The sequence below is a fragment of the Amblyomma americanum genome, chromosome 1 (assembly GCF_052857255.1).
Source record: "Amblyomma americanum isolate KBUSLIRL-KWMA chromosome 1, ASM5285725v1, whole genome shotgun sequence".
In the NCBI taxonomy this organism is placed as follows: Eukaryota; Metazoa; Arthropoda; class Arachnida; order Ixodida; family Ixodidae; genus Amblyomma; species Amblyomma americanum.
This window is the reverse complement of record NC_135497.1, coordinates 451,216,249-451,239,694: the sequence shown is the minus strand read 5'-3', so window position 1 is coordinate 451,239,694 and position 23,446 is coordinate 451,216,249. Positions and strand designations below refer to the sequence as shown.

Sequence of the window (23,446 nt, the reverse complement as noted above, 5' to 3'; positions counted from 1 at the left end):
AACACTAAGGTCATCATACTCGGTTAAAATGGAATATCAGGTCTCCAGAGAGATTCTACTTGCCCTCTTACCACTAGCTCGTTGATAGGCTTCTTTCTTACTAGTTTCCTCAGTTCCCTGTACAGGTCTAGGGTCATTCAACTCCTCACCATCATATGGTCGCTACACTGCACCTTGCCGATCACCTTCACATCCTGCATGATACCAGGGTGAGCGTACAATATGAAGTCATTTTTAGACTCCCCATTCAGGCTCTTCTATGTCCACTTCTTGTTCTCATACTTGTGGACAAAAGTATTCGTCATACATAAACTATTTTGTTCAGCAAACTCTACAAATAAATTCCCCTGCTATTCTTAGAACTCCTACCATAAGTCTCACACTGCATGGCCGCTTGCCTGCTTCTTGCTTATCTTTGCGCTGAAGTCACCCATCAAGCCCCGCCCCCCATCAGGCATTTTTACTCTACTCATTGAAGTCAGCTACAGTCAGATACAACTCGACAGCGGCAAATGCCCCCAAAAGGAGCCAATGACATCAACCGATTGTCATGACATCGCAGTTACCGTATATGGCTGCATATAAGTCGACGTTTCTGTCTAAACACTGCCGTCTGAAATAGGGGGTCGACCAATAGGCAGAGGAGACCAATTTATGGGGTCTAAGGTAGTTTTGGCCGAACTGTGCAGTGCCTGTTCCAAGCAGGATGCATACAGCTCCATGTGTCCAAAGAGAAAAAGAAATCCTTACTCATGTGCAAATCTATTTCACTACGAAAATTCGAATTGCAAACTGTTTACACAGCTCATTCACACTGCTGGTCACTTTCCCTGATGAGCAGTAGGGACCGTGACAGCAAACTTCCGCTAATCTCGAAAGCGCTTGTCGCGCCGGAATCCAAACATGCAAGACAATCGGCAGTTCGGTTTGCTGCTAGTATTCCAGGCCGCACGTAAGTACGGAAGGAAGGATGGTGTGCTGTTTTGTTGCCTTTGGTCTCTCTCTGCCTATGACTGCAAACGCATCATTACATGTTTTTTTGCTCAGAGCTGTGTGCACCATGATGCCATCCCACGGAGGGAGGGAGGGGGGTACACACTGGCTTATTTTTTTTGATAGCGTTGTTTATTGCCTCTGGGCATAAGGACACACTGGCTTATCTGCCCCCACACTGGCGTAGTGGGGGCAACTGGAATAAAAAGTAACAAGTAACGTGTCACCTCACATTACCAAAAAATGTTAACGTAAGTATGTTACCCGTTACAGTTTCGAAATAGTAACAAGAACGTTACTAAGTTACCGAAAAAAGTTACCCGTTACTGCCAGCACTACTATCATGACATTGAAGTGAGATGGCAGATGCAAGGGAATCAACCACAGTTTAATGAAATTAATCATGATGTTATGACAACTGGTTGACACCAATGGCTGGAGGGCCTTCTTTGAAGAGCATCTGCTGCTATGTGCTTGAGTTTTATCTGAATACAGAATGAATGGGACTCCACAGTACAAATCCAAATTATAACAGCATTACAATGGCCCCCAATGCGAGCAGAACTTTAAAGTTAGCAAATAATTATCATAAAAATGCAGGCACCCACTTTGGATTACAAGGTTCAGAGAACTCTTGCTACAGAAGAAAGCTCAGATCAAAATCAATATTTTGGTTCTCAAGCCTCTTCACAATTACACTACCAGAGTATGCATTATCTTGTACTGGGTATTAAAGATCTGAGGCATCAGCAACACACAAATGTCCATTGGAAATCGTTAAGTTTCCCAAAAATTCTGCGAACACAATGGTGCAATTCATGGCTAAATAGCCACAAGGGTTGTGACTAATGCCAGTATCCTGTACCTGGCTGGGGTTTTATTACACTTTTTCATATTCCTGATGAAGTTAGAGATGCAATGAGTTACAGCCAGCTCTACCATCAATGCGGCCCACAATTTTTACATCCCTGGTCCCTTACCATGCACCTTAACCAAGAAAAAACACAAAAAATGAAAGAATTCATGAGGGTACTTTGGTAAGTGCATAAGGGGTCCAAAGCACTCAACGTACACAAATTTTGAGAAGCATGATCACCAAAACATGTCCACCTGGCGATGCAGCTCTTTCTCGCAGATGAGGGAATAAACTTCTGTTTTGCATATAAGTGATACTACCATGCCAAGAACACTGGCAGTGGACATCAGTTTTTTAGTGCGCCAGTTTCAGTTGAAAATGCAGGCAGCTGACTTCCAAAGATACCGTATCTACACGAGTGTAAGTCAACTCGAATATAAGTCGACACCCCACATCACATTTCTGAAAAATAACTTGGAGGTCGTTTACACTTGGCCTTTAATAAGAGAACAACATAGCACTATCCTGGTGCCTCCGCTTATCGCCAACCGCTGTTGGCTGCCATGCGCGGGAGTGCCCGTGGGCACATTCCAAAACGAAAATGTATTAGTCCCTGGACTAATCGTCCACACTTGCGCCATCATCCTCACTAGCCTTGCCGTCGTGATTGCTGCTGCGGTCCCACAACTCGTCGTTCTAACATTGTCGTGCAGTGAAATCCCGCACTTCGCAAAGAGCCACATCATGACATCGCGTGGAAAAGCTGAAAATTTTGCCTTGCTGCCGCACCTGTACCACCCGTTGCGAATGTCGAACTTGCGGCCCGGCGCGCAGTTCGTTTCTTCGGCATAAAGAATGACAGCCATCTCGAATGTATCTGTGAACGAGCACCAGTCGCTTACCGGACATGGAGCACAAATGACGAATGACGAAGCACTACATTAAATACTTGTGAAACATGGCCGGTAGTAGTCTAATGTGTCAGTGCAAAAGAGACACTACGCGTGAGTGGCATCGGCTCTTCAATCGGCTACCGACACTCCCCGGCGTCACTGCAGTTCCAAGTGGGGGTGCCGCCGTGATTGGAACAGCGGCCCTTCCATCAACTACGACGTTCCCTTGAGAGCCGAGTGCACGGTTGAAAGTAAACAACAACAAAAAAAATTGAACGACGCCTATTAAGGGTAGAACGCGAATGAGTTATCGGGCCGCCGCCATTTATCAGCACCTGGAATCTGCGACCATGGGTGGGATTGGGCTGCTGGTGCTGGTTTGCTGCTTATCGGCAGCCACCATCGGCCGCCGTGCGCAGGATGGGGATAGCAATTCTGCGCGTTGACATAGCAGCTGCTCGAGGCCAGCACCAACAGTGATGCGACGGAGCCACGCAGAAAAAATGCAACCACGCTGTAGCACGCCTGATATCTTGTTTGTCTTGCCTTTATTTATGGTGCAATGCTTTGGTTTAGTTTTAAGTCGAACCCCCCACACTTCGGATTTTCAAATTTTGAAAAATAGGTCGACTTGCAGTCGTGTCAATACGGTACATTCATCAGACCGTGACAGGTAAGATCAATATAGAGGTGGTCACTTAGGGCTAGCACACAAGTAAAGTGCTCAACTGCAGTCATTATTTGCAAGAACGCCAGAGAAAATACATGAGAATAGCTGGCTCTTTTGACCTTGTATCGTTCACTGTCACTTTTTTTCACAGAAAGAAGGATCATCACGTCATCTGGCATCACAGCAATTACCAACTGCATCTGCCCCCATAACGAACATGGTGGGCACAAAGCATGGCCTCACACCTGCAGTGCCTCTTGCGCAAGCCGTTGGAGGCGGACAAAGAACTGTGGCTTGAGCCGGAAGTCGAGCAGGTCCCCTGAGCGGCTGCAGATGGGTACCGTAGTTGCATGGGGCAAGCGACTGCGGTGGGCCCCCACTTGCTGCAGACGCTCGTGGATGGCATCCCGTGCCTCAAACCGCGACAGACCCTGCGGGGAGCAGAAAGGAAAGTGCAATGCACCCAGAGCAGCCATGAGCTATGAGTTCAAAGATAAGAATGTGGAAACTGCATTGCGATAATTCGGATAAATGTGTGAATGTGAACAAATAACAGTGACTTCACACCCCTAAAGGTGGAGCTAAAGTGTCCCCCTAATCTTCTGCTCTGCACAGGGTAGAACACTATTCGGGGTAAGTATACTAAGCAAAGAGTATCCCGTGCCAGAGGTCCCTGAACATGCTTTGAGCAAGCCAGGAGCCCATGACTACTAAATGCTTCCATATTGCTGAATCAGAGCATTAAAGTGTTAATTTTCCGTAAACGAAACTGAGAGACAGAAATAAACTGTAGCATGGAAATGCTCAGCTCATGATGGTGTAGCAGTCACTTACTGTGAATGCGTCGTAACCTTCAATGACCCTGCCCTCGTCGTCAAAGCACTCCAGAACAGGTAGGGAGTGCTCCTTGGAGATCGCATAGTCCACCTTGCTGTAGCCAGGTGTCACTTTCATGGCACCTGGGGACAACAGTGTAATCCACTTATAATGATACCAGATATTTTTTTTACTTACTTATTCAACAATACTGCAGTGTCACCTGACTCCAAGCAGGAGTAAGCATAATAAAAAAAAATCACACCACACAGTAAGCATCAACTACGTCACATCAGGGCATGAAGTGAAGCAAGTGAGAATGGACACAGGAGTACAAGAACATCACATGCGTATTTTCTTCAAAGTTGCAATAAATGCTTCAACACTGGGGCTATCGACAATATGTTTCGGAAATTTGTTCCAGTCGCTTATGGTTCTAGGAAAAAATGAAAATTTAATTTAAAAATGAAATTTAGATATAACAACATAATACTTATCACGATTAAATTCTTTATATTTATTAATTTTCCCATTGCCCCTATGTAAAATTATTGGCGAAATAACGGCTACAACAATAGAATTCTGGTCGCCCAAAAGGTGCTTACCAACAAAATGGCTGAAAGTTCGATAAAAAAAACAAAATATTTTGAAGCAAATGAAGTGCAAACCCCGCAAACGGACTGGCGTGGCGAAATCTGGAAATCTGCAAGGGGGCTTTGCGTACGACCTTGGGAACCAAGCGCTATCATCGTCACAATTACTGGAGGGAGGAGGGTAGAGCGCGTTTGGCCGCTGCCGCTCAACACTTTCTCACGCAAACACCATTTCCACCTGTTTTTACATTCGTGAACTGGGTGAAAATGACACCGACTAAGCACAAGGTGATATCTCTTAACACCCTCCCCATCTGTCATTGAGAATTTACTTTTTTTCTTTTAAGCGTTAGCTTTTCTTAGCGCGTCCGGCCATTTCATGCTGTCTGCAGTGCGCCAAGATGCGCAAGGATAACTACATGCATGGGGGAATACATGGGGTGTTCTTCTTGCTTTTTTCTTCCAGTCCATCAGTTAAAACGTTCCAATTTTCCTGTCTTCTCATATCGTTATGAGTGGATTGCACTGTACACCTACAAAATTGCTCTTTTTCTTTGTGTGTTCGACATGAAGAAAGCTACCACCACTTCACACCCATATAACTGAAATTATTTGTGCAGAGACTTACACTTTTTCTGAGAGCCCCAAAAGTGGGGAGTGGACGTATACTTTGGTCAGCTTACACTCGCACAAATATGACACAGATATACTAGGCGTAAATAGCGGAATGTCATCTGAAGTTAAATTAGAATGTTGGACAGAACACTGCCATACAGCTATAAAAAAAAAAAGTAGAACTCCAAAGTGAATAGCAACTGCCTCACAAACTTGCTTTGCACCAGAAATTATATTAAAACCAATCATTGCAGTCAAAAATGCAAGAACATTATCATGATCATGGACCTGCAAAACTGCACAGCTTGAAAAAAAAAGTTATGAGGAAGGACGCTTAAGTAGATAATCTTAAGAGTGGAATGCGACAGCATTAGAACCAACGTTAATGCTACATTTTTAAGTGTCTGTGTCAGCTCTTTCACCACATACACAATGCAGTCACTGTCATCGTATCTAATTTGCACACACAAAACCATGACTGAGTGAATCAGCCGAAAACCTATTCCAGCCTGTTTGTCTCGCCTTTTGATGGCCGTGCACTCCCCCTACCTTGTTTTCAGTTTTGACTTTTAGCACCATGGTCATGTGACCATGTGACATCATCGCCCTCGTGACCAATCAGCAACTTTTGACAGCAACGCAGGATGCAAAATCGAATGATGAGCAGTGCCAAGGTGGGAAGGTGGCAAGTGAACTGAATCTAACTGAATTAATTTAATTGCAACCTGCCATGGTAGGCAGCTTGCTATGGCCCGTTGGGCAGGTTGTGATGATGTCACAAGGTCATGTGACCTCTATCGACCAATCAGCGACTTCTGTGACAGATGCAGGACATGAAATCGCACATGATGTCTGATGCTGTCGCATTAAAATCTTGACAACTGGCAGCATGCATGACACTTTGCTTGCTCATTGTCCCTATGCTGGCCATCGAAAGTACTGTTGCAAAGCTCAATGCTTGATTCTAGAATCCATGTCTTTTCTTTACTGCCACCAGCAAACAATAGCTCAGCCACAAATGAGAATGTAATGCCAGTGAAACCGTCAGCATCAACTTCAGAGCCCACTAGAGCTGTTGCAGAGGCAATATCAGACTCAAAATCAGCGTTGCCATGCCCAACAGTGTGAGATTTCAGCAGCACTGAAAACAGTCAAACTTACTAATATTGAAAGCAAGAAATTAGAGCAAGCTGCCTTTCTCAGTGTGCGTGTGCTTTCACCTTGTGCTCTCAACTGACGCCAACTGTGAGAGCCTGCAAAGTGAAGTACAGTAGACTCGCGATAATTCAAACTCGGATAATTTGCACTTTTGGTCATTCAAACAAATTTCAATATTTTGGTGGGCTGGCTATATTTTGACTGCATTTCAAAGCCAATGAATTCGTACCCCGGTTTCACTTCATTCGAACTTTTTGCTTTGATCCAATTTTTTGTTTTGATCCAATGCTTCCGGCACAGGATAAAGTGGCGGCCGAGGTCGGATACATCAGGTTTGCAGCACTGCATGAACTGAAAATTCGAACCCTCCAACTGGTTAACTCGGACGTGGTCCAAAGGGGGGCTGTGTCAATGCTCAATCGGTACGCCAAGCGATCAGAGGCGCCCCACTGCCGTGTAGCTTCGTCACCAACCCACGGTGATCGTGGCTATCGGTCGCACATCAGCGAGCCAAGCCTAGCTAGCTGTGCACTGCTACAGACACTGACTGGCACGTCCTGGTCTTTTTTATTTTTGTTCCAGCGCAAATGTGCATTGCCCTCGCTTCCATCCACATGGTCCTGTATGCCGAAAAATGTGCGCTCATCACGAGCTGCTCATTGTGTGGTGAAGCCTCCTAGCATGGATGGCACCGTTTGTGAGGCCCCATCGCTACTATGTACCACCTGTGAAGGAGGCTGCAGAAGGCCTTATTTTGCAGCAGTTCTGCTTTGACATTCCTAACAGTGGGCATGCAGTACAACATGACGGAATTGCAAAAAATTGTCAAAACTGCACAAAACCCTACCCACACAGCTGGTGGCAGGATCAATGGCCCTTTCTCCATGCATTTCCTTCTCCCCAAATGACCCCCACTCCACTTTCCTCCTCTCTACGCCTTTGCCCTCTCCACTTAACTCCTTCCCACATTCTCAGAGGCGTCAAACCACTCACGCCAACGATGCCGCATTTGTGTGAAATGACACTGCTGCTGCTAGTGTGTTAAAACGATGACGACTGTTTAACACTGTTGGCTGTTTACCAGTGTCAGCAATCTTGAAAGATGCATGGGTAGAAAGGATGTCAACTTCTGTGAATGAGTGCATCAGCACAGTTTCACTCTGCCCGAAGGAAAAATGGTTTATGGTTTAAGGGGGTTTAACGACCCAAAGCGACCCAGGCTATGAGGGACGCCGTAGTGGAGGGCTCCGGAAATTTCGACCACCTGAGGTTCTTTAACGTGCACTGACATCGCACAGCACACGGGCCTCTAGAATTTCACCTCCATTGAAATTCAACCGCCGCGGCCGGGATCGAACCCACGTCTTTCGGACCAGCAGCCGAGCGCCATAGCCACTCAGCCACCGCAGCGGCCCGAAGGAAAAAGAATTCAGTGTTTTAGACGGCAGGAGATAGATTAACTATATGCTTCTATTTACCCACTATCATTAGCAGTTTTTCTGTTGTTGTTGCTTGTTCTGAGCATTATCTGTTAGCCCTGCTGTGGAATGCATTTCTTCAATAAAGCAAAATTGTTAGTCCAGTCTCGTTGTGTGTGCCTGTTTTCTTGACTGGTTTCATCCTCAAGTGTTCCGTGCACTCTGAGGTAAAAGAGGAGCCACTTTGAGTGCACAAGCTCCAGAAATGAATAAAAAAGTAAGGCTTTGAATGATCAAGTGCAGTGACCTTCTTGTGTTAGGATGGCATGGTTTGTAGGCAGGAATAGCAGTGCTTCACTGTCTTGAGGCACACTGCACATGTTGGCAAAGACATTGCTAACTCGGCTCTTCGTGTGGCGGCCCTCACCTCACAAGTTCAAGATGAAAAGCACAGCCAGTCTCACCAGTCCCAAACGTGGGGTCCACCTGCGCAGCAGCCACAATGGGCAGCTCTCGGCCCGTGAGTGGATGCTTGGCTCGGCGACCTATGAGGTGTGCATGGCGTGCGTCTCCAGGGTGGACGGCCAATGCTGTGTCAGCAAGCATAGTCTCCAAACGAGTGGTTGACACCTCGATCTCTGCCACACACAAAAAGCGACAGCTTTCTTTCATTTCTTACACACTGAAAATTGCAATCAGCTTATTAAAAGTGCAAAAAAAGAAACACTTTTGCTGCAGCTCTCTCTCCCTCATTTGTTGCCACCACACATCAATCCTTACCATGTGGTGCACAGAAGTCTTAAAAGTCTGCAGCTAACAGACGGCCGACAACACGCCCGTAAGATGCAAAATAGCACTCATAAAACACTGCTTTCAATGCACTGCTTACAACACACACAGTAGAATCTTGATGACACAAATCTTGAAAGCCTGCAAAAAATATTCGCATCACTCAAAATTCGTGTCATCCAAAATGAACGAAATCAATATGCAGAAGCACTGGAAATGCATTTGCGCAGATGTGTTCTCGGCCGAAGGGATTTAATCCCGACTGCATGTCACCACTCACTCGCGATGTCGGCGTTGTGCAGGCCAAGCGTGCCGCTCACTGCTCACAGTGCATACTGCATGACTGGTGATTGTGGCATCAGCGATGTGCAGGCCAGCGTACCATGCGAAGCGATTGCATGTCGATGATGTGCGGGCCGCGCATCGCCACCAACTGATCAAGGGTGTGCTCGCGGCTCGTGCATTCGTATCATCCGCAGTGGGGCAGCAAGTGTTTGGAACATCCAGATTTGTGCACACTGTACACAGTGAACTATGGCCATGGAATTTTACAAATTTTTGTCCTGCCAAAATTCGTAACAAACAAAATCATACTATCGAGATTCTGCAGTACTATCATACTATATTTTGGAAGAGGATTTCATTAAAGCAGAAAAATTTTTTAAGTGCTAAGGCATTTTGAAGACCTCGAAAACAAAGTGGTCACACTGTTGCTAAATCACTGAACCAAAGCTCTGTATGGCCATCTAAAGGAACACACAAAGTAGAGTTTGGCAATCAAGAATTGGCCACAAAGCTGAAGATGGTGTGCGAGAGAATGAATGTGCGGTTCGTTGAAGCAGTTGTGCTGTTCACGTGACGTCCATATTTTTCTTTTACCATAATCACAACAAATTGGTGATAAGGGTGCAGAAGCACCAACGCTCAGCTGCATCAAGGCCATTCTAATGACAAGGCACACTGTGGCATGTTCACACGAAAAAGGTGTGACCATGTCTTATCACCAATGATGTTCCAGCCAAAGAGAAAAGAACCACCTTTCTCAGCTGCTATGGATCAAAGACCTACGCACTGCTGTAGAATCTAGTCAAAATAGTCAAGTCAACTAGTCTCAACTAGTCAAGTTGCTGCAAAACAAGCTAGAAGAAATCCTCTCAATTTTGGGCAACAGTCTGCAGAGAAGCCAACCACCATGGTTCAATGGTTTTATGTTTTTATCTGAAGCCAGGTCCGTCAGCAACAATGCTGCAGCACTGACGCGTTTTTCAGAGCATTGCGACTATGGACAGGAACTCAACAAAATGCTTCAAGACAGACTTGTCTGTGGCATGAATGATGGTGTGATTGGGAACAGAATTTCGAGTAGCCAAACTTGACATTCAAGTGCGCTGTCCAAACTGCACTCTTCCTACCATTCGCTCTGCAATCTGCCTGTGCACAAGGTACCAGACATGACCAAGAACATGTGCTATCACTGTGAAAATAGAAGTCACTTGGCATCCTAAAGCTATACATCAGTTCTACATGTTTTGGCTGCGGGAATTAAGCAAGGACACATCACTGCTGTGTGGAACTCATGAAAATGCAGACTGCTGCCCAAGGCACATACTTCAAAGAAGGTGAGGCACAGTTAGCCCAAGCAGCAGTGGCCTTGGTTCCTACGGACAACGTTCGTTGACAGACAGGCCATAGGGCTGCCCACGGATGCATCTGACATGTGGAACCTCAGTGGACTGCCTTTAATGCCAGCATTCCTTATCACAATGAACATCTTTTGAAAACCGACTTCGGCCAAGTTAGACACACCAGCAAGGGTTTCAGTGATGTCCGATAGGAGTCTTGAACTATCTGGAATCCTTTCGAGGAATCTTTCTGGTGACCTGGAGCCCACCAAGGTACATTATGAAAAAGCCCTTCCACTTTGCATTGCTTCTGGACTTACTACTTTGCATTATTTGCACTTCTTGGGGTGAATTAGTTTCATGCATTGGGTATGAATGTCCAAGTAATCGAGCCAGTAAAAAAGGTGACCGGTATGGAAGGCCTCATTAGGCAGTACTCTTCAGTTTTCAAAGGTGATCTGGGAACCTTCTAGGGGATTTCTGCTGGGATTAGACTCGGGCTTCGGCACATGCTGAATCAAAGCTATATAGGTACTGTCCACTTCCAATGGCACTGCAGGATCGAACACAAAGCGACAAGAGGCCAAGTCGAAGAAATGCTGCACAACGACCCAAAATGGCTGGGTGGCTTCTCTGCCAAAAAGCCCCTAGACGTCAGTATCTGTTCATGCGAAAAAAAAAAAAAGATAGCATATTACGGTTGTCCGTCAACTGCTGCCAACCAAAGAACACAACGAAAAAAGACATCTACCCCTCTCATAGATTGTGTGGGGATTCGCCCTGCTCCGTCCCCTTTGCTTTGCTTCCGCATGATGCGTCCTCCCTCTCCCAAGTCACCTTAAAAGGGGGGACACTGGCCTTATACCTGTTTTCCTTATTTACAGCCCAACCCCAATAAAACTGTATTGCCTTGCTCAGTTTCTATACTGATTTCAAATCTGAAATTACCTTTCCCTAAATTAGTTAGTTCTGAGGATAATTTTAATTAGTCATTCATTAGTACCTTGGTGCAAAAAACTGTTCAATAAAAAATTATTTTCAATCTGTGGCTACATAGTATGGTGAGGAAAAGAATGCAATAATCAAAGCAGTTTTTCCATTTTACCCTCATTAGTAATTTTACAGCACTTGGAATAGCAACATTAAAGGTGTTAATATCATGCATCGATGAACTTTGCAAAATTATAAATTTTTGAAGCATCACTCAACAATTGTGCTTCAATTATTGCATACACTGTGCAATCAGCTTCCCTTAGCAAACAATACGGCATGTCTATCTGTCCCGGACATTGAGATACCGACATACTAAGACAGCCAGTTGTCCAAAATTTTCATGGCATTAAATCATGCACGAATTCCCCCCACATGCCGATCTGTATTTAATATCATGATCAAAATACAAATTTCCTGAAGGAACAAATTCGTAGAATTGGAGAATAACAGCTGTAGACTTCAGAAATGTATTTTTACAAAATCAATTTTCGGGTAATTTTTTGGTCCCAAAGACCAGTACTAACAAGGGAGGGAGGGCAACATGAGCACCATGGATGGCATGATTGCTGAGCACGCTCTGGGGACAACCCTCTCTTGCGATCGGGAACTGGACGTGCACTGACATTCCGGAGTGGTGCTCTTCTCTCCCCCAGCAGGGTGAGGCCTTGAGCTCATCCCGTCCGGCCTAAGAGTATCTCCCCTGCTTTAGTGTGGGCGAACATTTGCTTGTAAACTTGATGGTGAGTAAGATGGCATCGTGTCGTTCCTTTGTTCACCCTCAGAGCAAGCCCTGCCGTGGTCGACGTGCACTCGGTAGCGCTCGCAATCATGGGGTGGGGTCGGCGTATTTGAACTGTGTCAGCTGTGGTTAAGCGGGGAGTACGTATTATCCCCCAAATAAACCCCACAATTGAAGACATACTGGACTAACAGCAATGCTAAATACTACTCATCAATGGATCTTAAAGGCTAGCGAAGTTGATTGTTGAAGTCGATGAGAGAGATGATGAGAAGACTGCCTTCGCTATGCCAGATGCCTCTTCACGTAAAAGCGATGCCATTTGAACTCTGCTCCTCTCCAATCACACTTCAGCAAGTTATGAACACCACATTAGCCAGCTTGAAGTGGCGGACTTGTCTCATTTATTCACTTTGTGTCATTGCCATCAAACAAGCTGCAACAATTATCGAGAGAGAGTGGCGAAAGTACTTGAGGCAACTGAGTCCACCAGACTGCCACTGAAGCCCGAGAAGTGCCACCTCACATATGGCAGCCACTGTTTCTATGCCATATCATTACAGCAGAACCCCTCTATAGTAATGTCACATGAACCAGCAAAAATATTTACTATATCAGCTGTTAGCAAACGCATGGCTCTGAGGATGCTGTCTGCCACTAAACTGGCTACTTGCTAAACACATAGCGTTGGTTTACAAAAGAAACACTCAGAAATGCCTTCCATCCTGCTCTTATCATTCATTTATGAGATAAATATTGATCAAGTTTTCGATTTCGTTTAGGTCTTGTAGAAGTGCAGTCAAGCCCCGCTATAACGAATGCCATAACAGTGAAATTTCCGCTGCAGCGAAGTATTTCCGATTCTGCATCTGCAAACCATACAAGGCAATTTCCCCTCACAATGAACAATTTTTGGAGCGAGGTTCCACTTCAACGAAATTTTCCAAATAAGCGGCCTACTTTTTCTGGGAGGGGGGTGCATCCACATATGCCCGTATATCTCGTTAGGTTTCACCAAAAATGGCTGCTGAAGACAGTCTGCACTTGCAATGCAATGCGGCGCACGACTGCTTGCAACGGTTTTGCCAACAGCTCGTACACAGGCCTTGCAAACCGCGGTCATTGGTGCAAGGCTGCTTTCAGCTTTTTTGCTCATTTCTCTGACAAAGGCATAAAGGAAGGGTTCATTTCAGTGTGAAGCTATCGTGTCAACGGAAGCTGGTGAAAACATTAAACGTTTTATGAAAAGTGCTGGCTAGTTCCACAACGCTTTTTCCGAAGCTTCACTGTGAAGCACGTCAGGCTAGCAACACCCAGCAAGCGGTGCGCAACGATCTGCTGCTGTCCAGTGCGCTGGAGGGTGGCACGTTGGTGCAAGAAGCCTGCTGCTGTCGAAGGTGCACTCTCGACTCACTTTTGCGTCACAGGCGAGCATTGTGATAATGTTTTATTTATTTACTTATTTTCCTGTCTGGGGAGGCCGGGCACTGAAGTACAGACACTGTGTGTAATGGTGGTTCTACCAAGTACCAAGTAAATCGCACGAAAGCATTGATTTCGAAACGGCGAAAGACCGAAGCTGGAAGATTTTTGGAAAATAAACGTTGTTCATGAACTATCCAGACTAATCTGCCAATGTTCTGGCCCAATTTCACGACAAGGACGCTTCCGCTTCATCGAAATTTTTCGCGGGTCCTGTGAATCATTGAGGCAGGATTCAGCTTTACCACATTTACCCAAATACAATGCGTCTAGAATATGATGTGAGTTTAATTTCATATGAAAACCAAAGCTCTGCATAAACATGGCATCATCTTCCGCGACCTCAGAAGCATTTAATAAGCAGTAGTTAAAAGGAAGGTGAAATGGTTTTTAGAGAACTTGAGGTTTTTCAAGAATTCAAATCTATGAAGCTTCTAGGTGAAGCATGCAAAGTAGTTTTGCACTAGCTTTTAAAATAGTGACGTAATCACCGATTAAAAACACGACGATGTTCAGGCTTCTCCTCACTACGTTGGAGGAGTGCGGGGAAACTCGTGGTGACGTCATAGTTGCCGAAGTTTTCAGATGTCCGCTGCCTTTGTCTACATGCTGCCGTGCCCCTTCCAATGTCGCCAAACAACGCTTCATGAGCTTCACCTTCAACGGCATTCATTTTCTTCCTTGAAATAAGCGCTTCTTCGCTGGAAACTTGGCGTCACCTTACTTGACGTCATCATTGCGGCCTCTGCTTGTCGCTGTGCACTGCAGAGAAGCCTAAACACCGACGCCGCTTTAGTTGGCGATTACGTCACCATTTCAAATGCTAGCGCAAAAATATTTCGCATGCCTTACCTCCAAGCTTCGCACATTCAGCTCATTTAAAGTCATCGAATTCCAAAACCTCTTCAGCTGCCCTATAAGCAATGCGTGTGACACTGTCAACCATGGAAAAACCACCCACACAGTGCTGCCACGTCTCCGCTTCTTGCCGCCACTGCCTCGTGCTTCGCGTTGCTCACTGCTGCGAACATCTGTCCTTTTTTTCCCTTCCCTAGTCCTCACTGCACTTTTACTTTTTCTTTTCTCAGCAGTCCATGCCTCCTCCTTTTTGTGTTCATAGCCAGCTTCATTTTTTTTTTCCCTCATGTGCACCGCGCACTTTTCCTCATGGGCCCCAAGGACTTTGAAAAGTTGACTTCTCCTCACAACTCATGAGCCTGGTGATTAAGCCATCTCAAAGAGTGCAGTTTTAACATTTTTGGTATCCAGTTGCCATCAAATTTTGGCCTCACAATTAAGCCATTACATGTTTGTGGTTGAAAATTGAAAATTGCTTTTTGAGGAAAGGAAATGGTGCAGTATCTGTCTCACATATCAGGGGATGCCTGAACCGCGCCTTAAGGGAAGGGATAAAGGAGGGAGTGAGAGAAGAAAGGAAGAAAGGGGTGCCGTAGTGGAGGGCTCCGGAATAATTTCGACCACCTGGGGATCTTTAGCGTGCACTGACATTGCACAGCACATGGGCACCTTTGCATTTCGCCTCCATCGAAAAGACGCCTCTGCGTTGTGCGATGTCATCTTTATCGTGCAGTGTCATCGCACAGCACACGGGCGCCTTTGTGTTTCACCTCCACTGAAACGCGGCCGCCTCCGCCAGGTTCAAGCCCGGGGACTCCAGCTCAGTAGCCGAATGCCCTAACCACTGAGCCACCGCGGCGGGTTCTGAGATGTCCTAGACTGCGCGCATGCCATAATATCATCGTTCCACGCGAAGTAAGTCAACATGGCCAGACGCCCCTTACTAAAACTGTTTCATGATGAAAGATGTCTTTACTATAAATGAAGAAAATGTACAGTTGTCTGTGGCAGGCAAAATGGGGCCACAGTTTCACTTTACTATATCCAAGTTTACTATAGCGGGGTCCTACTGTAGTAAGGGCGGAGTGTGCCCTGACCCACAAACGACAGCCGCAAGCACAGACTTTCCGCAGCCTGCCAACAGACAAGTTGTCAAGAGATTTCCGGGACTGTGTGCCAATCACAGATGGTTTATGAAGAACTTTTTATGCATTGCCAAGCCCTTGACACAGTCCACAAAGGTGGATGTCTCATTTATATGAGAAGCGTACCGGCACGCACTGCACTTCACCACCACGATATAACAACCTTCTTTCAACGTGGAAAAGATGTTAAACAACTAACCCACACATGCATCAAAGGCCGAAAGCATATCGATTCTCTATCCCACAGACATGACATCAAATGCTCAAGTGCTATGCTGGTAATTAAATCTATGCAAGATTTTTCGGAGGTCCAGCGACCTCAACTACAAAGTTGTGCCAGCAGGGATATCATCACTTCAACGATGTCGCAAAAGGCCAGACGTGGTGTACGTAGTATGCTTGAAGCACAATTACATGCAGCAATGGATGCTAGTGTTTGCAGTCGCCAACCAATTTTTCGGACTTGGCGGGATCCAAGAAATGGTCTGAATAATCGAACAGTCTGAAAAATTAGTGAACTTAAGGGGGGAAGAGGGTCTAGAGAGTCACAATTATGAAATTCACAATTATGAAGTCACAATTATGCAATCTTCAGGGAACATGTACCGTAAAAACCGGACTATAGGTCGGACCGGAATATAGGTCGACCCCCAACTAACCAATTCTAAAAATGAAAAAAATATTTTTCAATGGAAAAAGTACCGAAAGACACCCTTACCTTGAAACAAATGCAACTTGGCACGTTGCACAATGGTGACAGTATTTATTTTCATTGAAATGCTGCATGTATGTACACCCGGCCAATTTTTTTACAGTATCGCACGCCCATCGACTCGCGTGTTTGTTTCTGGCACACACAAGTACGGCGCTGCAGAGCAAAGCCCTTCCTCTTCATGAATCGCCGCACCCAGGATGGCGAGCCCTTGAATTGCGTCCTCATAAGTCTAGAGGCACGTGCGATCTCTACCGCTTTCACGTGGATGCATTTGGCAGTCACAGCCACAGTGTTGCCAGATTGGGCTATTTGTAGCCAAATTGGGCTACTAAAAATTTTTCCTGGCTGCTTTTTAGATGGTTTGGCATTGTGGCTATTACTGGGCTATACGCTCCCAGCAAATCTGATTGCTAAATGAAACGTGTTTCATTGAGTGCTCTAAGTTTGCTTAGCTGTTGATGCAGGTGCTCTAAGTTTGCTTAGCTGTTGATGCAGTTTTTTTTTTAAGCGAAAGCTTCACTACGCTACATTTGCAAGAGGGCAGCGTCAGTGCAGTCTTGCGACAGGTGTCACGTGGCAGGTCATGTGACCTACTGACGTCATCACAATCTGCCCGCCGTGGCAGGCAGCAACTGCCCCATCGGGCATCGGGCATTTCATCGACGATTTACAGACAAACCGTTCGGCAGTGTGTGTGGCGTTTGAGAACATAGCAATGCAAAGGATGGTTTCGCTTCTCACCAGGGTTAGCCAAAGTTTAAACCACAGCTAATTTTTTTTTTTTGCTTGCTCTCTTTGCTTTCATACATGACAACTATAAAAACTGCAGGAGTCCGAGTCAAAAGCCCTCCTTCACAGAGTGCGTTTTCCCCTCCTGCTCTGCCCACAAAACGTATTTTAGTAGAAGATTGGCCCACTACTGTATTCTTTTCCGGGAAGGAGAGGGGAGGGGGATTCCCCTTAATGTGCGCGAACATGAACCCGGGGCAGTTCCCACCAGCTTTCGAGATCATTCTCAGAGCGCAGTTGTCGAAAGGAGACATTGGTGCCTTCCCTTCACGAGTACTTGCCTCGACTTTCTCCTCGCATTCCCATCTCTACCGCTTTCAAGCGGATGCATTCGGCAGTCACAGGCAGCGATCTTGCACGCAGCACAACCTTTCCTTCCAATTCTGGATATGCTGTAGTCCACCCACGAAATGATGTTTTCTTCTGGTTGCTGCAAGTTGTAATACGCAGCTTCTGCCTCCGCCTGTACTGAATGCTCTTTTCGGATACTCCAAATTCGCGCTGTGCCGCCAGGCTGCTGTGAGTTTCCGAGTACTCAATCGCGTTTTTCGTGAAGGCGACAGTGAATTGCCGACGGCTTCCGCTCATTTTGAAACGAAATGTGAAAAAGCGGCCTCTCAACAAAATAGCTTTGCAATTACGGAAATGCAAAATGGCGGCACTGCTGCTGATGGCGATAGAGGGAAGGTGTTGAGTTCAGTCACCCATTATTGCAAGACTTCCGTAGTTTTTCTGCCAATGACCGGTATATAAGACAGGGGTCAACTTTTCACCATGGTTTTTGTAGCGATAACTACATTACGGTAGCATTTCGAGCCTTCGGCGTGGCGGCGCCGCCACCCTGTGGCTGCGCTGCCTGCCACCCCGTGGCTGCGGAGCCACCCCATGGCTGCGGCGCCACGCTATCACGTGGTGCGGAGCAGCTGCCGGCGGAGCGGCGCCGTGGCTGCTCACGTGGTTGTTCACGTGGTGTGGAGCAGCTGCTGCTGCTGCCGTCAGCACGGCGCGCCAGCGAAACCGAGCTGCAACAGCTGTGTGCATGCGCCGTGTCAAGTGGGACGAAGATGCAGAAGGAACGCCCAGTGAAACGGAGCGTGTGGACATCACGATCATCATCATCAAACGCAGCGGCAAAAGACTGACTTCCTATTTTCACCTATTTTCAGCCTATTTTCACGCATGCCCTGTTTGTCACATTTAATTCTCAACTTGTTAAATTAATATTCCCGCAAGTTTCAGTTCATTCTGTGCGGTAAATATTTTTAAAACGAATTTTTTCCGTTTCTTCAGCGAACTGCTTCCTGGTCTGGCAACCTCTGATCGCTGACATCAGAGGGGCATACCCATCCTGCGTCGTCTGCTGCGAGCTGTTGAGGTGCTTGCATGCGCACCGTAGACGGCGGTCGTTTCTTTTTTCTTTTTTTAGCTTATCGAAATGAAATGCATTTTCAGTGCTTTCTTTTCGGAAGCCTACAGCTTAGTACGCGAACTGAGTGATCCTTAAAGGGACACCGAGAAGAACTCTATCAGATTTTTTTCGTTAGCAAAATCTGATAGTTCGGCATTTCATGGCTTTGTTGCCATTTGTCCGGGAGCGAAAGATGAATTTATTTCAAAGAAATTTGGATTCGAAGTTGAAAAAGTTTTTCCTTCCGCTCTGATTCAAACTCGAGAACTCTTATGACGTCATAGGACGGAGTGACGTGAAACGTGATGTAAACGCAGACTCCGTGATTTCTGGCAGCTAGTGGTGCGGTCTAGCAGCTGCCGAAATGAAAGCTACCACCGCCGCACGTTGAATGCATCTATCGGGGGTCCCTGCCGTCGCTTCGTTTACGTTTGCACCGGCGTCTTGCCAGCGTTACGATGGATCTTGTTCCCGAACACGGCGACGTAGTTCTCGCAAAAACTCCGGCCTGCATTTCAGCGACCTCAGCCCCACAGAACGTGCGATGCTTTCGATGGAGCACGGTTAGGTTAGGCGCCGGCGGGGCATTTCCCCCTTCCTCATTGAGCAGCCATTGCAAACTAAATATCATAACCCCAGTGCGGGGAGTCGCGAGGGGCCAGGACAAGGTCAGCGCGTGGCACCCATCGGAGACTGGCCGGGGCTTTGGGGCTAATGGATTGTGATTCCTTGAACGACGCAGAAGGGCCGAGTTATTTATTTTTTTTGCCACAAAAAAACGGGTGGGTACTCAAAGGCGGTTGCGTTTAAAGTTGGCGGCTTGAAACTAAAGCCGGCGCCCGACGCTTCAACAGCTTCCGCTAGATCCAACGGGTCCACTGGATCGGCCTCTCTCGCCCACTTGCATGTGCCTTCAGATGTGTACTGTGAATGGATTAAATTAGCCGAGAGCTCGAAAAGAACAGCTCCGCCCAACTGCCGAAGCTATTGAATTGAAGCTATTGGAAACAACGCGCACCTCGCCGCGGAGCCGAACCGGTCTGGCCGGGCCGGCAGCGGCTGGCGCACTCGGCGCGAAATAGAGACATGCTCCAAGTCTCCGCCAGTGCGGTCAGAGTGCGCCGAAGCCGGCGAACGCGTCGGCGGTCAAGCGCAGTTGGAGTATAGAGGGTCTCGCTTTGGCCGACGTCACGTCGCCATGCAGCGCACGCGCACGTTACGACGGAGCATAAACGCGCATTAACAGAGCCTGCGCTTAACCGCTAACCAAAGTATTCGGTGACGGAATCTACGGGAGCCACTGAAACCCCCTGCCCACTCACTGAATAAAAGAAAAATCCTGCTTTCGGAACGTATATCCTGGCTTAACAGAGCTAGTCATCAGCAATTTTCCTTAACTGCCTTGTACCTTGGCTCCCGTCCCTAATAAACGATTTCCGTTAAGTAGTTTGAAGTTGACTGGCACAGCCGGGAATGTTTCGCCGGGCGAGCGTGCGAAGACATAAGTGCTCTTTATACTGCGAACTGCCTTGTACGATCACCTACCATCGTGCAAACATAGTTTTTCATCGACCGTGGCGATCATCTGACAAGCCTTAACAGGCTCCTTCAAAGGTTAACTAGCACTTGAAGCGGCACTTGAAGTCCCTCTGCTGTTCGGCACTTGTAAATCGAGGCGCGTCAAAAAATAGACGCGAAGCGCCATAACAAATGAAACTCCCCTGGCCGCCTGTGGCGCCGCCAAGCATCGGTTTTCTTTTCTTCTAACATTCAGGTTGTCTTTTGTCTGCCTTTCCTGTGTGATAAAAGTGCACTATCGGTTTTAAAACAAAACTTACTTCAATATTGAACCGCGCAACCTTCTTTTGTCAGCCTCAGAGATTCGCGCAACAATGTAGGAAGGAAAATGCCTCCAAGGTGGCGTCTCTTGTCCTATGACGTCGCCACGTTTGTACTTGCGAGATTGGCCTGTGGTGGCGATACCTGTATTTCGATTGTTGCTATTTTCTACCTTACAAGAGCTTTGTTTTCAGAAAGAGTGGCGTTTTTGTGATCAGGAGCTGGTATTCTATCGATACAAGCCAACTTCAATTTCTCCTCAGTGTCTTTAAGAAAGCGGACTTGCTTGTGGTACCCCTTTTCTGATTGTTGAGGAAACAGAAATCGATTAACCCCTGCTTTATTATTTACGCTCATAAACATGTTATTTTTATGTTATGAGTGTGGTTTCTTTTCAGCAGTCTACTGCTCCCGTATGTGAAAAGCAGCACGTGCCGTGCATGCCTTCGCCGATGTGCGCCGTGAAAGCCGCGGCGTTTTGTAGCTGGCTACCATGTTCTTGTCCACTATTCATCGGCTCGATAATAAACTCAAATTATCACAAGGTGGCACTAGAGAAACCTTGAGGCACGAAAGGAGCAGAGAAAAGTGCCGAATGAGACGACTTCCTCGCTGCATGTGTGCATTTGTAAGTCGAACATACATTCCCATCGGTTCCAGAACCCTTTTGCAGGAACCAAGCCACTTGCAAAACCCTACGCTACTCGAATGCTTTCACTGCTCGCACCGATGAATAGTCGCCGCCGTCTAAATGAGTGCTTCAAAATAATAGTACATCATTTAGCGTTTACTGCACGTGCCCATTGTGGCCTAGGAATGAGACGATCATGACAACTGCAGCCCCGTGCTGGGGTTGTTTACATAGCTGTGCGCAAACAGTACTGCTCGTTTGCTTAGCATAAAACACAAGGTGGGCTCTCCTTATCTTAAATATTACGTAGTATTGCTCAAAAATAGTAGTTTTACTCATTTACACACTACGATAACACTGCAATAAGCGCCGCTGATGCAATATCGGCTGCTTGGAAAACGCTTCGCGTAGGATACCGGCGCTTCGCGCTAATTGTATCTGCTTCCTCTTATGTCATCGATATTTGATTTTAAAGCGCTTTAGCTAAAAATACGTTTAGACATTACTTGAATTAATGAAAACAACCAGATTTGTTGTCCACAGTCGACGCCGACGGCTGCTGCCGGCTGCAGTCAGCACATGCTGTGCAGACCTGGTCACATATCGGCACTTCCCCCTTATTGTACTCGTGCCCTGCAATGTAGGCAGTCGTCGCTTCGAGGGCACTGCAGCCAAAACTACGCTCGACAGCTACTTTCAGGGGCTAAAACTTGCGAATTCGCTCTCCGCAATCGCCGAAATCGCACACACGAATCCTGCGTACTCGCTAGGCCTCGTCACGAAAGGGGCCGGCGGTCCACCGTCGGCCGAAATTCAAGCATCTGCCAAGAGTTCCCACTTATTAGTAAGAAAGTGTAAAGATATGAAATGCAGCCGCCCGTTTCGCTTTTTTCGATAAGGATAAGTTACACAAGCGCAGTTTTTGGGGCTGTCTATTCACCGGGCGTGAGCTTTCGCTCGGCTGCACAAGCCCAGGCAACGGCGACGAGCGGCACCGTCGTGCAGCGTTTTCTGCCCGTGTCGCTCAATTGCCTCGCCGATAGGTTCTATATATGCAGGTACTGAAGGAAAGCACATCTTCGCTGGTGCATGCACATCGCGTATTCGCCGTGGCTAGCATCAGGTACAATAGGTTTTAAAATTCCTAAGTTTATAGAATGTCATACCAACTAGTCCCCCACCACTCTCTGCCAATTCCCACTAAGTTCACTCTTTACGCTACTGCGATACGGGGTCGTTGGTCGTGCTGGCGTCGTCATCGGTCAAGCTTGACAGACCAGTGCGTCAGCGATGGCATTTGCATACCGACCAGCCAACCGGCCATCGATCGCCATCCCATCGGCCTAGCCTAACCGGACCCTATACCTATACTGAAGAAAAACTGCGTTACTGTTTTTACAGTCGAGTCCACTTATAACAATGTTCAAGTGCCACGAAAATTCCATTGTTATAACTGATAATTGTTATAAACGGGTTGCACGAAAAAAAGCATAACAACTGCAAAGAGGTGTCATGGACGGCAAGTGACATGCGAGCTCCGTCGAGGCATCGTTTTGGTGGCACTGAAAGGGGCATTGTAAAAAATACGAGAAGGTTGCTGCGGTTGCCTGTCAGCTTGAAAAATCCCTTAGTGCTCAAAAAAACAAAGAAAACATGAAAACTTGAAAGCATTTAAATAGGGCAAAATAGCTTGCACTTCTCCCATCTTTGCTGAAACAAACCCGTTAATCGGTGAGTTTCGACTGCTTCGCGGCAATCTTTGCTGACATTGTTCTGGAGGGCATCCAAATGTTGGACATGTTCGAGTGAAAGGTTCTTTGCAAAAATGAAGTTTCGCAGGGACTCGATCATTCTTGAGGCCTCCTGATGAGAGACAACTTGTACAGGCTCCGGTTCATCTTCGTCATCGCTGCTGTCATCGTCTTCCGCGCCAGTGACTGGTGCAACGATCGCCTCGTCAGTCAATTTTTCATTTGTGGTGACTGCATCGTCGGCGTGCAAGAATTCTTCAAGCTCTTCCGCGTTGCCGCCATCACCGCGCACCGTAGACCAAAGTTCTGTAATCGCTCCATCGGCAGGAGCTTCGCGACACTCCGCGTCACTGATATCCCCAGCGAAGCCCGCTTTTTGGAAGCAATTCATGACGGTGGAGGAGCTGACTTCTGCCCATGCCCCAAAAATGAATTGAACAGCCATCAGGAGCAAAATCTTAAAGTCTGGAGCTGGTCAGCATTCACGCACAGCAATGTCCAGGTTAAGAGCAAGCCTGCTCAACACACGCCGGCGATACAATGCCTTGAAGCACGCAATCACGCCTGCGTCCATGGGCTGCAAGCCCGCAGTCGTGTTCGGCGGCAGGAAGAAAATTTTCACATGCGACAGCTTCTGGGCAGTCTGGTGTGCAGTACAGTTATCAAGGACCAA

General features: G+C 46.8%; 1 protein-coding gene across 3 annotated transcripts in view; it reads right to left on the bottom strand.

Moving 5' to 3' along the window:
* LOC144115967 (valine--tRNA ligase, mitochondrial-like) overlaps positions 1 to 23,446 on the bottom strand; it is a 192,426-nt gene that overhangs the window by 120,208 nt on the left and 48,772 nt on the right. For all 3 annotated transcript variants that reach the window (XM_077650611.1, XM_077650613.1, XM_077650614.1), the window contains 3 exons: positions 8,477 to 8,650; positions 4,247 to 4,371; positions 3,658 to 3,843 (listed from right to left, as the gene is read on the bottom strand). In XM_077650611.1, coding sequence (XP_077506737.1) covers positions 3,658 to 3,843; positions 4,247 to 4,371; positions 8,477 to 8,650 — 485 coding nt within the window. The remainder of the gene's footprint in view (positions 1 to 3,657; positions 3,844 to 4,246; positions 4,372 to 8,476; positions 8,651 to 23,446) is intronic.